The 13,889-nt window shown below is 43.1% G+C and overlaps 1 protein-coding gene across 1 annotated transcript in view; it reads left to right on the top strand.

The window, feature by feature from the left end:
• The window catches only part of shroom4 (shroom family member 4), a gene marked incomplete in the record, with an annotated part of 67,154 nt that overhangs the window by 47,124 nt on the left and 6,141 nt on the right, over positions 1-13,889 (top strand). The window contains 3 exon segments of the mRNA XM_035675444.1: positions 791-3,719; positions 7,916-7,977; positions 9,842-10,695. Of these exon segments, the coding sequence (XP_035531337.1) occupies positions 791-3,719; positions 7,916-7,977; positions 9,842-10,695 (3,845 nt within the window).

The following is a 13,889-nucleotide window of genomic DNA, read 5'->3' as shown; positions in this document are numbered from 1 at the left end:
GAATTACTGTATTTCTTTCAAGTATCAGTGAGTACTGACTAAAACATGAGCAGGCTCTTCTGTAAACACCGTGTCATGTAATCAATTCAAAGATTAACTGACTGGATACTGTCCAGTAAAAGGAGACAAATAAGTAGGTTTGAAATGTTTTTTCAGAAAGTGGTTATCATTTTGGAATAAATCCACATTTGATGTAAAGGAGATGGGACAGACAGAATCCAGAAGAGGAAGAAAGGAATGAAAGAGGAAGAGAGGAATCAAGGGATGACTTAGAGATTTTGACTCCGGGCGGTGGAAGTTGATGAGGAGGAAATCCCTCTCCGCCTTAAGAGGCTTCCTCTGAGGGTCTTTAAAAACACATGGGGCTGTCGTGGATCTTCAGCTCAGGACTGATAGAAAACAGATTCCCCAGCTGTACAGTTCAAAAAGTATGTATCGCAGAGTGATATACTGTATATGTCTCCGGGGGGAACATCGCAACTTGCCACTTGGAAATTAAAGATGACTTATTGTATGCAGTTTTTAAAAGCGTTAAGCATTTTGTCAATCAAGGAGTAACATCATACTGTTTAAAGAGAAACCACACAAACCCAGGGTACGTTATAGGTTACTGTGTTTGATGAAATAGAATACTTTCTTTTTCAATTAATAGACTATAAAATGTCAGTGAACAAAGACAAATGTCCATTGCAGTTTGTCAGAGACTAAGACATTTTGTCTGGAGAACAGACAAAAAAACAAATGATGACTGTTTTTGAAACACTGATCTTCTGTCTCCTTGTCTCCACAGTGACTTGCCCTTGCAGTGGGGCCAGCTCTCCAGACCTTACTCCTCCACTGACCGAAGTAGTTCCCTCGGCTCCATGGAGAGCTTGGACACACCAACACCCACCACACAGCCGTACTCCGACTCCCATAATTCACCTGTGGACCCCACCCTCTTCAACAACAAGAGAGACTCAGCCTACAGCTCATTCTCCGCCAGCTCAAACACATCCGACTACGCGGCGGTGCCACTAAGGCCCGGTGAAGCCTGCTCCATGGATAACCTCCTCCAGAGCCTGGGGCCGGGTTGTCGAAGCTACCCTGTTGGTGACACCTCAACCCTTGGGAGTTCATCTGGCGATACCCCGGATGAGGCACAGCTTATTGTACACAAGTCCAGGTCGCTGACCAGGCCAAGACCAAGGCCTGTTGAGGTAAAAGAAAGGCCTTCCTCCTGCTGTTATGATGAGGAGCGGAGGGGAGGAGACTTTGAGATCATAAGGAATGGAGAAAGAGGAGCTGAGAGAAAGATGAACCCTCCTCAGCCTCCAACCAGGAAGGATAGTTTTAGGGCAACCCGGAGTCGCCCGAATATCGTAAACAAACGTTGTGCTTCTGCCCCTATTGAAATTTCCAGTGCTTCTTGTTACTATGACGAAAATAAGTCCTCTCTGAATGTTGAATCAGGAATCCATAATGGCTTCCCTGCAGAGGAAGACAGTGACAAAACTGGGAATTTCAAAGAGGATACTTTAGACTCGCATTATATCCAAAGACAGACTAAAGACATTAGACATATCAAATGTGATACTAGTGCTAATAAAGACAATTCAGAGTCCACCTCAGATCACCTCCCTGACCCAGTGACTGCCCCCCTTGTCCCCATCACTTCCTCTTCTCCTGACTCCTTACCTGCAGAAACCTCCATAGAGGTTCAAGGGCAGTCTCATACAATGCAATCCCAGACCAAGCACTCCTCTACGGGGTTGCACCGGCACAGTGCCCCCGAGAAGCTTCTTGCTACACAGCTTCAGTTATTGCAGTTTGACAGTGAAAGCTCTTCTTTGGAGCCTTACAATCCGTCGAATCCTCCAGATCGCTCATTGTCCCCTTGTAGCAGCCAGTGGTCCCATTCATCACTCCCCCCGAGGGGAGAAGACCAAGAAGCTTCTCACAACCACCTCCACGCCCCATCAAACAAATGGGAGGGCAGCCGTTGCTCAACCCCAGGATCTGTGTTCTTGGAAGGGGATGATGATGACGGAGGTTCAAGTGAGAGGCTAGAAGGGACGGGTGTTAATGGTGGGTGCCTCCCCCCAGCTGAGCATCACCACCCTTGGGGCCGCTCTGTGAGCGTACCAGGGGACCCCACTGGATCGTCAGCCCAGGGAAGGTTGAGCTCTGATCAGATGCTAGAGAGAGATTTTGAGCCTCTTAGTGCTGCTGCCAGTGTGGATACCTTACTGGAGGAGCAGAGAGTAGTGGACAAAGGAAGACATGGAGGTAAAAAACAGAATGTAGAAGGAGAGACAAACATGAAGAAGTCAAACTCGTCCAGGAACCATTATCGGAACCGCCGTCGTAACGAGCGATTTGCTACCAACCTCCGCAATGAGATCCAGAGAAAAAAGGCCCAGCTTCAGAGTAGCCGTGGCCCAGGGGGGTTGCTCTGTAGTGGGGAAACTGTCCAGGAGGAAGAGGGTCCAGACTTCAATGAGGAGGGGCCAGATCAAGACCTGCCTGCCCAGGAAAGGAGTACCAAAGTTGCATTTGCCTCACCTGCTAATCCCCAAGATGCAAGCACCACAGCACCAGTCGAGAAATCAAACACCTCAAGTGAATCAAACCATGATGTCTCACAGATTCAGCCTCAGTCGACAACTTACGCTGAAAACAACAACTTATCCAGGTCTGTCCAGATTCTGGATCCAGGGTTGCCCAGTTTTGGTGTTGGCATTCGAGTTGTGGAGGAACCAGCTCCTGCTGGCAAAGCACGTCGCTGGCGTTGGACTCCCGAGCATAAACTGCAACCAGAACCCGAACCAGAACCACGGTGTGGAGTCAAGGGTGAGAGGGTGTTTGGAGTCACAGGGTCACGGCACGGGGTTTGTGCCTTCACCTCCTCATCTACTTCCTCATATCGCTCGTCTTCCTGTTCTCGGATGGATGAGTCAGAAATCCTTCCATTTGCAGATAGAATGAAGTTTTTTGAGGAGACGAGCAAGGGTATAAATGTCTCAAATATGTCCAGTCGCAGGCAGAAGAAACCCCCCCACCATCCAGAGCTCCAGGGAGGGGAGCTCAGTCAACACCCAAACCAAAGGAGATACTCCTACCAGGGGGGACTACAGCAGGAAAGTGCCCTGCTTACAAACACTATGGAAGCTAGGAGGCTGTCTGTGAGTACCAGCAGGGAAAGACAGAAAGAGAAGGAGAGGGAACAAGCGAGAGAAAGGGAGGAGAAGGCAAGGGAGAGGCAAGAGAGGTTGAAAGAAAGGGAGAGGCAGCAGCAGGAGAAGGAAAGACAGGAGAGGGAATTAGAAATGGAGAGGGCAAGGCAGAGGGAGATTCAGCGGGAGAGGGAACGAGAGGAGAGGATGAGACAGTGGGAGAGGGAACGGGAGAGGGAGCTTGAGTTGGCGAGAGAAAAAGAGATGGAGAGGGCCAGAGAGAAGGAACGACTCAAAAAAGAAAGAGAAAAAGAGCTTGAGAGAGAAAGAGAGAAGGAAAGGGAAGAAGATGCTCAGCTCTCATCACATCAGGAGTTTTATGGCGGTCCTGGCATCAAAGAAAACTTCCACAACCAGCCTAAACCTCAGGCGTTCTCCCATAGCCAAACCCAGAATCAAGCCCCCCGATCAGCTTTTTATCCAGTCAGTACCTCCTCACAGCCCCTGGACAACCGACAACCTCTTCACCAGGGATACACAGCGAGGAGCTACACACCTACAGAGGTAAGAGTGCCGCTCTCTCTCTCAAAAATGCATGAAAACATATCCATGAAAACATTCTTACACACCCACACACACACACACTGAATCCTATTTTAAACTTGCAATAACAAGTGCAAAGTGGTAGTTTTTGGTCGGACAGACTGTGTGGGCATCTCCAGGCGTTGTCTGGATGGTGCAGAGCCACAACACACAACGAGAAAGACACACTGCATTTATATGGGTCACGCAGGAGGCAGGGGTTGCCAGGTTAGCTCTCAGTAGTGGTCTGTTGTCTGCTGGGATCTGGATTATAAACTTGACTGTCAGGTTTATAGACAAAAAGAGACAGAGTGAAATGTGGGCTGAAAGAGTGGGTGTTAGTGATCCGGAGTGAGTTGAAGTATCGGTCACTTCACTGAGAGATGGGCTAAACACGAAGAACAGGCTATTGGTATGTCCGCTTATCACTTGGGACTCCTAAATGTATGTTGTTAGATTTCTGGATTAATCAGAACTTCTTTATTTCTATTAAAGCCACTTTGTCTATAGCATAATCATTCGAATGACCCAAGTTTGTGTTCGGTGAAGTTTAAAGAGGGTTGGTATCCTTCAACCGAAGTGCTTGTCAGTGTACCGAATAGCATCTGAAGCCTGTGAAGTTTCTGGCACTTTGACCCCCATGCTACCAGGGTGGCCCAACTTTTACGAGCACTTCTTTGAGTAATTTCCCCCTGGGATTATTAAAGTATTTCTAATTCTGATTCTGATTCTAAATGATGTTAAATAGCTTTTAAGCAGTTGATAACTGGTCCTGTGGGATGGGCTGAAGCCAACAGTATTAATAAAGGAATTTCTATATTCAAGCAACATTCACGAGACCGAGAGGCGTCAATCCTGTTGAGACATAGCGGTTCTAATTGCATCCATTAACAAGTATGTTTACAAGCCTGTTGGCCCTCAAAACCGGTCTCCAGCAACAAGCTTGCTAGTGCTAAATAACAGCCTGTGTCCCAGCAGCACTGAAACCAAGTAACGCCTTTCAGAGTGAAAGATAAACTTTGCAGCTCAGTGAAATCAGACTGCGGTTTTGGACCGAATTGAAATTACCACTGGAGACTGAAAAACTATCTTGGTTCTTTAAACCAACACCAGAAAGGGATCGAGTGGCCACACTTGGATGTCGGAGCTAAGTGGCCACTCGGTCCAAGCGCTCCGTGGTTGAACGGTTGGTTTTGAAGTTGAACCTCGCATCCTGCATGTGGTCAAAGTCTGAAATTCTCATTGAAAATTCAGCGAATCGTTGAAATAGCTCATGGAATTGAGAGAGATTGGGCAATAGCGGCGGACACTTGTGTCAGCGATAATAGCAGCGTTGGGTTACAACCTTACCACAGACTGATTCGAGTCTCTCGGTGGGGGGTTGCAGCCCCTCGTCTGAACTCTTGAAAGTCCCGTGAACTTCGACGCATTAGTAACCTCATCGTTTGACACTGAGCAAAGCCGAGCTGACATTTGTTTTGGAATGAATGCATCTTCAAATGGTTCAAGCTGACACTGTTTTGTTGTTTTCGTGGGGTTTTGCCATGCTGAGGCCTCAAGGGGAGCCCTTGAACCTCGGCTGCCTCCATGTTGGGATCCTTTTCCAAGTGAAAGGTTGTTGGTTTGATACCACAGCGGATAACCCCCGTGCACTGAATTCTTGTTTCATATCTCCTGCTGACAACTGCCAATATCTTTAATGGTAACAGATGTCCTGGATGCACTACAAGGCTGCCATAAGACTTTCTACAGAGGCGAACACATGAATATACACTCTTGAGATGGCAAATGCAGACAAACATTCAAACACATTTTAAATTAAGTGGGGAATTTGGGTTCATTCATTAAGTTGTGTGCTTTTATGTTCCAGTATGTGTGTGTGTGTGTGTGTTTTGGACTGAGGGAGGAAACCGAATGTGAAAATATAGAAATGTAACTGGCTGCTATTATTATTACTTGTGGTCTGTCTGTCAGTCGGCTCTCATTTGAGAAGCCCAGCTGTGTTTTCAGAAGTGTTAGGAAATAGTTCCGTCGAATTGTTGTTGGCAAAATTAGACTAGATTAGATTATTTTTTTACATCCACAACCTCATTATATGAACATTAAATATACACTTTGATGCAATTTGCCTTTTTCTCAAAGGACATTCGTTTTATAAAAGGTCAGTGCAGAAAACCTTTGCGTGCGTAATTCTCGTTAGACTCAAAATGAAGCACTTTCACAATTGTCTTTTATAATATTAAATTACTTGTTGGCTACATAACATTTTTAAGATTTTGGTAAGATGTTGAGACTGGACATGAAACGCTTGAACCAAACTGTCCTCTCTAGGCTTTATGTGAGAATTATGTTGTTTCCAGCTTAAAGAAAAACCTTATACTGTAAACATGCATTAATTAGTTTTATATTAAGAGTTTTAAATGTCTTAGATCAGCACGACTTCAGGTACTTCAGGCTCTTTCTTATTTAAGTATTATTATTATTACTTGTGTGCTTTGTATGCAGATATTAGGGATACACAATAATTATCGTCCTTAAATTAGATATTTCTATTATTATGAGTAATTAGGGTAATTAAACCTGTTTTGAATTCTTATCAAAAACGAGTTTTTTGATGAACTTTACCAAAAAAATTAATTCGTAGTCAGACTTGTTTGTTTTTGTTGTGTAAACAATAGTAATGTGACTTAGATTTGTTTAGAACAGAGCTATTGAGTATTAAATCATCCATCTTTGCTCACTAAATCGCAGCCTTTCTTGCCATCAAGTGTGCGTAAAGTTGTAAAGTTATGAACTTATTGTTAAAACACGAAAACGATCGGATATCTTATCGGTATCGGCCATGAGAAGCAGGTCATTATCGGTTATCGCATCGAGCATCCACAGCAGAGCTTCCGTACTTTTATTGGGTGTCTACATAGAGGAATAAACATAGTCTGACATTAATCCTTGTGGCTCCAGTTATTCACCAATAGACGCCAGAAGAACTCATAAATTACTTAACACCCCTTTAAAAGCCCAGGAGACAATGAATTTAAAAGCAGTTGGGCCATCCAGGTACTTGTGGTATAGAGTTTATTATCACAAAGTTATCAGTTGTTACCATTGTATGGGTTTTTATGCTCTGTTGACAGCAAGTGATGGCCAAATATGTTAAACTCTCATCCCACCAGTCCAATAAAAACACCGTCTGAATGTTCAGATTTACATTATAGACACTCAGAAAATATCTGTACCCCACCGGTGGCGTGTTTGTGCAGCTTATCCCCGCCTCACTGCTGCATCTCCGACCAGTAACGAGAGTGCAATGAGTTTGTTCAGCTCTCCACCGGTGGGTTAATAACCCAGCATTGTACAACACGTCCTGTATCGCCGCGATTACGGACAAAGCCTCGTATTGTTACAGGTCAGTGATTAATTTGGTTTCAGTGGGAGGTTTTAATAAAAACATCGAACCCCCGGCATTTTGAAATAATAAGAATAGTAATGACTTAACTATTGAACCTTTCAGAAAGTGAACTAGTTACTAAACTGAGTGTGAAAGTGTTGAAAGCTCTGGAAAAAAAGCAATTAACTGGAATTGTAGTTCAATTACAAAGTGCAGCTAGTTTCAGTTTGTTTCTCCTGTTTCCTGAATAATATTTATTATTAAAAAATATAAACTATGTTGTTTGTTGCTCGTTCTAATCATAATTGTAAATATTTTTCCATCCTTCATTTTAACCGCACATTAATTAATCTTCCCTCTATGTGTTACACAGAGTGTGGCCATTGTCGTGTATACATTACATGTCCTTAAAAAGTCCAATAAACAGTCTTTAAGAAAGTTAACAAAGGGACAAAAGCAGCAAACTGCATATCTCAGAATGAAATAAAACATTAATTAATCAATAAATTCAACCTTTATTTACTTCTTGGAAATACATTGAGAGAAACAAAAACAGAAATACAATATAGACAATATAAATTCAAAATAAATAACTAAATGAATAAAAATAAAGCGTTGAGTTCAACTAAAATTAAATTTAAATGGAATAAAATGCTAAAATTAAACATAAGAATTCAACAGCAGCCCAGAGGAAGATAAAGCTGAAACAATAACTCTGACAGTCAGCACCAGATTGAGGCCTTCCTTCATTCCTTTGGAGTTATTAACCGGCTTTAAATGTCTTCCACAGACGTATCCTGCCCAGCAACAGGAAACGACCAAGCTGAACAGGAAGTACAGCCTGACTGAGAGGTGAGCCACTTCCTTTAACAACCACATACCGCAAACACAGACACGTACTGTACATTCATATAAAACAAGCAGTCCTTCTGTTTTCTGATGTGATTATCGTCTATATTTCTGATTTTTCGGACGCGCACTTGCTCCATATCTGTGCGGCTGTCTCTCTCTCCGGAGACTTTAGGTGGGGTCGAAGGCCCATTGTGTACTGACGGGCAGGAAATCCCACTCAGTCATGGCTGGCTGTGATTTGACTGTAATGAGCTCTAAGTGTGCGGAGCAATCATCCATTCTTAAAATGTGACCATAATGATATGTGGTTGGATGGGGGGATTCCTGTATGTTAGGACGTAGGAGGGGTAGGAGGACATGCATGGCTTGTAAAAAAAGGGCCTCTACTCATATTTGACCTGAGACAGAAACAGTTCAGTGAGTCTAGAAGGCACAAAGGAAACATTTACTGTAATTTAACCACTTTCTCCGACTGGTTTTTGTTTCGTAACATGTGGATTTCTCTGCCTCACATCTCTGTGTACCTTCAAGGCCATGAAAACTTTATCTTTAAAACCCACGATTGATGGGATTCCTACATGAATGTGCAATTTTAAGCAAAATTTACAACTGTTTTGTTTATTTTTATTGTTAATTGTTGTGTTTTCTCTCTGGTTTTCAGTGGGTGTAGTGGGCTCTTGGTACCAATCAAAGTTGATTGCATATATTGCCATGGAAACGTCTCTAATTAAACCCCCGTTTTTTAATGTTAAACTGTTAAATTTCATTGTCCTCACTTTATTTTTGATTGTTGCTTATTTAGGTTGTTGATATTTAAAGGAATAGTTCACATAAAGCTTTCTTTACAAGATATAGAATAAAAAAGATCAATATATCTCATGTCTGTGCGTCAGGGTGATAATAGTTTTGTATTTTTAAAACTTTATTAGTTTTTAATTTTTGCTTTCAATTCAGGTTAGTTTCAGTTAGTTTCAGTTAGTTTCCAGAGTGGGTTTACTGGTGTCTGTTCAGTTATTGTTTAAAAATGTTTAGGTTTAGTTTGTTTTGCTTAGTTTCAGTATTAGTTTAAGATTTTGTATTATGTAATATTGTGCGTATCTGTCAGGGGTAAAAAGGAAAAAAAAGGAAAAGGGGGAAGTTCAGAATAAGTTTAACAAAAAATCCACAGTGACTCACAGTCATGTAGAAATCCTAGTTTCAAGACATTTCCTGTATATTTTTTATTTTAGTTCAGTTTAGTAAGTTCACAATATCGTTTCTTAGTTTTAATTTTTTATTTCGGTCAACAAAAATGTTTTTTTCACACCTACTTTTAATTTTTTGTTCAGTTGCTGTGTGTTATTACAGAGCTGGAGTCAGGATGTGGTGAGCTTAGCTTAGCTTTGCATAAAGACAAGAAACGGGGGAACAGATAGTTTGGATTTATCCAAAGTGAAAAATACACTAATTAAACAGAATTTCCTTCATTTAATCTCATTCACAAATAAAAAAAATTTAAAAACAGGCTGCAGCACAGAGTTCGGTATACTGTCGTGGCACGATGGTACCAGACCAACCTCACCGTGGCGATAAACGTCATTACACCCGGCTGCTGTTTTTATCAAGAAGAAAGTTACACTACATAACTATAGCTCAAAAAATTATAACCCAAGACCACAAATTGTTGTTTTAGAGATTCCAGTCTTTATGCTAAGCTAGGCTAACTGCACACTGGCTCCAACTCCATACGTGAGTTTTTGAGTCTTAGAAAGGTCTTACTGTCGGAAAGAACCGATCCTTCAATGTTTAATCTTTAATGTCAGATTTTAGCCTACTTTTAAGTTTTTGTTTGTTAACAAATAAATATGTTTTTTTCTGATCACAGGGACTACTCGAGCTGGAGACGTGAGTCCAGACCCCCAGAGAGCATTAATCAGTATCATCAGCAGCCCCACCCGGGTCGATGGGGCCCCCGACAGACCGACGAAGGCCGCAACGGATACGCGTACGCTCCCCCGCCGGCTCCTCTCTCCCTCCGAGGCCGAGCCATGTCTGAAAACGACCTCCGCTTCGACAGCAGCCACCGCTGGTCGCCGTCGATGTACACCAGCCAGACCCTGAGCGAGGTGGAGGAAGGAGGACGAGACGCCGCCAGCACTGCCCGGTCAAACAGGAAGAAGACGCCGCCTCCCCCGAGACCGCCTCCCCCGAAGTGGGAGCAGTTCCACCGCAGACGAGCGTCCAACCACGCCCTGTTCTTCTCCTCTTCTTCTACAACTCCTCACTCCATCCCTCCCTCCTTCGACACCCCAGAGGGCCACTATTCGACTCGGCCCTCCTCCTCGTACATCCCTCCGCACGAGACGTCCAGACAGAGGTCCTACAGTCTCCCTCCAGAGAGGCAGGAAGTGTCAGAGGGCTGCCCGCGCTGCAGCTGCGGCCAAACCCAGGAGCACTCATTTCCCCACGCCTCGTCCAATCAGAATCAAGCCCACGTGCAGGAACACCCCTTCTCCCACCACGCTCCGTCCAATCACAATCAGGTGGAATTTCAGGACCGGGCCTTCGCTGTTGCTCCGCCCAGTCCGATGTTCTCCAGGAGGGGCTTCAGACCGGTGGCTCCGCCCCAGAGAGAGCGGGACCCGAGGAGCGCGTACGGCGAACATCAGGAGAGGGTGGAGGTTTTAACGGCTCTACCGCCGCCGCCTCCGCCACCGCCAACGGACAGCAGCGTGAGCAGGTGAGGAAAGGCAGTTTGTAGCAGTCGTATTGTTATATAATGTTCGATAACGTGTCTGCATCGAGGTTATTGTAGTTAACTAAAACTAGACTTACAAATCTAAACTGTAACAATAATAATGTACAAAACTATCGTAAAAACAAAATAAAGATAAACAGGAAATGTGGTTTTAGTCTTTGTCAGTCAGTTTGTATATGTTTGTTGAGGATGTCTACTTGAGTCAGTGTGTTTGTGTTGTAATATCTAAAACTAATACTGAAACCAAACATTTTTAAACAGTAAAAACGAAACGGAACAAGTGTTAAAAGTGAAAATGACAAATTAATAATAATAATAATAACTCTGGCCTGCACATTGTTCACAACTAAACTCTTCTAAGGTGATTACAGTGGGCTAATCCTGCTTTGATAACCATGCTGGAGACCTGAAACTTACTTTTCAGACAAATAATACAGGATTTGGAAGGAAAAAAATCCTAAAAATGTCTGAGAAAACAAACAAAAAAGCATTAAAAGTATTTGAAAATGAATCAACACCAATGGAAATAATTTTTGTAGCTTTAATACAGCAAAAGAACGCATTAACTGAGCTGAAAAGCTGTTTTCCTGACCTCTTACCAAAGAAAGATTCAAGCATGCACATGTAACCAAGCCCATCGGTGATGTCACAGTGTACTGACCACACCCTGGAGTACACGTCTACATCACTGCAGAAAAGTGAGAAGTAAAATTATTGTAAAAATATTTTCATCTCATCACTTTAACATGTTTTTTGAAATGTAAACTAAATTAAATGCCTGTAGGCCAGAGGGAGCTAGAAGATCTGAGGGGTGTCATTCATCTATCTTTTTGGTCCTCAGGTGTGTCACCTGGGAGGGATCCAGCACCTGGTGGACCAGCTGGATCACAAGGTAGCTGAGGTTCAGAAGAGCGCCTGCGGGGCTCTGAGGAACCTGGTGTACGGCAAGGCCACCGACAACAACAAGGTGGCGCTGAGGAACTGCGGTGGCGTGCCGGCCCTGCTGCGCCTCCTCAGGAAAACAACCGACAACGAAGTCCGTGAGCTGGTCACTGGTACGTTTAGTTCGGTTTACATTCAGTGCTTCTCACCAAATTGCATTGTGGGTATCCTCGACATGTAACAAATGTATGTTAAATGCATTTCCTTTCTCGTCACAACATTTCCAAAGGTGATTTTAAAACTAATATCATTTCTCAAGTGCCTCCGTTGGTGCATTGTGTTTCCTTTCACCAACGGCAGGAACTACTAAAGCTGTCTGAATTAGGTATTTTAAAAATACAAAGGTGGAGAAAGTTTGCATTTACATCAAAATACACACAGTTATAGAGAATCATAAGATATGTGTCGGCTGTCTTTCAGCTTAGTTTATGAGAAAATAGTAGAAATACTTTAAAAAAGCCCCTTCAAATGTCCTCGATGGTACCTGGATTCTGTCACTACGGCCGTGGCCAAACATCCGTGGCAAAAGTACAAAAAAAAAATCCAGCTGGTCAGATAAAGATCGGAAGTTTCCAGTGTGCGAACTAGCTTGCACCTGCCTCCAAGAGCCGAAGGTCAAAGGTCAGACTGTGACTTACAGTATGCTGACTACAAAACAGAGAAAGGGATAATGGTGATTCGTCATGTAGATTGAGTGGGACTAAGAAAGTTTGTTTTTTCTGATCTTTGAGTTTAAGTGATTCATTTTTTATTAAAGATTGAGTGACGCTTCCCCATGATGATGAAGATACAAAAAAAAATAGAAATTCATGGAAGAAATTTGGATGTCTGCTCATTTCTTATAAGAGTCCCCTGTAGTTCTCACCCTGGGAGTATCCTCTTTGTTCGGTAGCTGTCAACTCAGGTCGGTCTTTTTATTCCTAAAGGCGAAAAAAATTAAGGTGAAAGCACCAGTTTCCAAATGCAAAACATGACACATTGAAATCCCGCTGCGATGTGTGTGGGCGCTCGCCTGCATGCAAGGTTTGTTGGCTAGCCGGGTTGCTGGCTGAGAGTCGGTCTGTGTCGCCGTCTGACTGGCTGGCTGTGTATTAATCTGTGTATCGGCTGTTCTGTGGGAGGTGAGAGTGGCAGAGGCTTAAACACTCAGCGCGCTGTGTTGACAGCAGATCTAGGCACAGTCCTCGGGACAGATGCTAAGATAATGTGCTTTGGAAACAGGATGCCGCTGACAGCTCTGCAGCCACACCACACATACTGTTTAATACCAGGAGATAGAAAACTGCTAGATGGCTTGGATTCTTGAGGAAAACACAGGGGAGAGTCTTCAGTTTGTGATTAAGTTCTGGGAAAGTTTTTATTTTTACAGCATTATTATAGTTGTACTGTCCAGTTTGTTTATTTCTAATCTAACACATCCCTACATAAACCAAGTTACCAAGTGTGAACCTATCCTGACGTCACCCTTTGGTACCATTTTGAAGCCTCCAGTTGGCATTATGACCATCGCCATGTTGTTTTTTTGCAGCCAGGGACGGTGACGTACTGTAACCTGAGCTGCACAGGAAACAATGGTGGCTCGGCCTTGACAGAATCTTGATTCATATATGATCAGCACTGCCTAGTTTGACAGTTTGATGTGAGTTTTTAAGGTAAAGCATACCCTGCTTTATGGTCTGTTTTACTCTAAATGGGACCATAATTTATTAAATGAACATCATGCTGTGTTGAAAAGGACTTGAAACTAGATATTGAGACTATAAACTAATTAGGAAACTGTTTACTGAGCTCATAAATCAAGTGAGACGTAAGGCCAGTTCCCCATAGGACTCAATACTATCAGATTTCTTTTTGAAGCCCATGCTGGCCATTAGAAAAAATGCAGGTTTAAGTCACTTAAATAGTTGACTTCACTTCACAGACCCAGAAGCTCTGTCCAAAAAGAAAAGTCTTAAAGAAAAAAGATGAGCAAAAAAGCCGAAGGAGTCTTCTGGCACCCTTCACAGCAAATGTACTTCTCCTTTACACTTTGTGATATAAACTAATGTGTGCTTATTCATAGATTTTGTATCTTGCAGGGTGAAGGCTGTAACACTGTTGTGGTTTGATTTACACCCACGCTGCTTTGGAAGCTCCTATGAAGTTTTTATGTGTTATCTTCATCAGAGTCTTATTTTGCCCTCATTGTCAAAGCTTTGTTTTTTATTATTACATCCAATCCAATCCAATCCAC

This window comes from Morone saxatilis, unplaced genomic scaffold, assembly GCF_004916995.1.
Source record: "Morone saxatilis isolate NCDOM2014 unplaced genomic scaffold, NCSU_SB_2.0 Contig4, whole genome shotgun sequence".
NCBI classification, from domain to species: domain Eukaryota; kingdom Metazoa; phylum Chordata; class Actinopteri; family Moronidae; genus Morone; species Morone saxatilis.
This window is presented reverse-complemented; position numbering and strand designations above follow the sequence as displayed.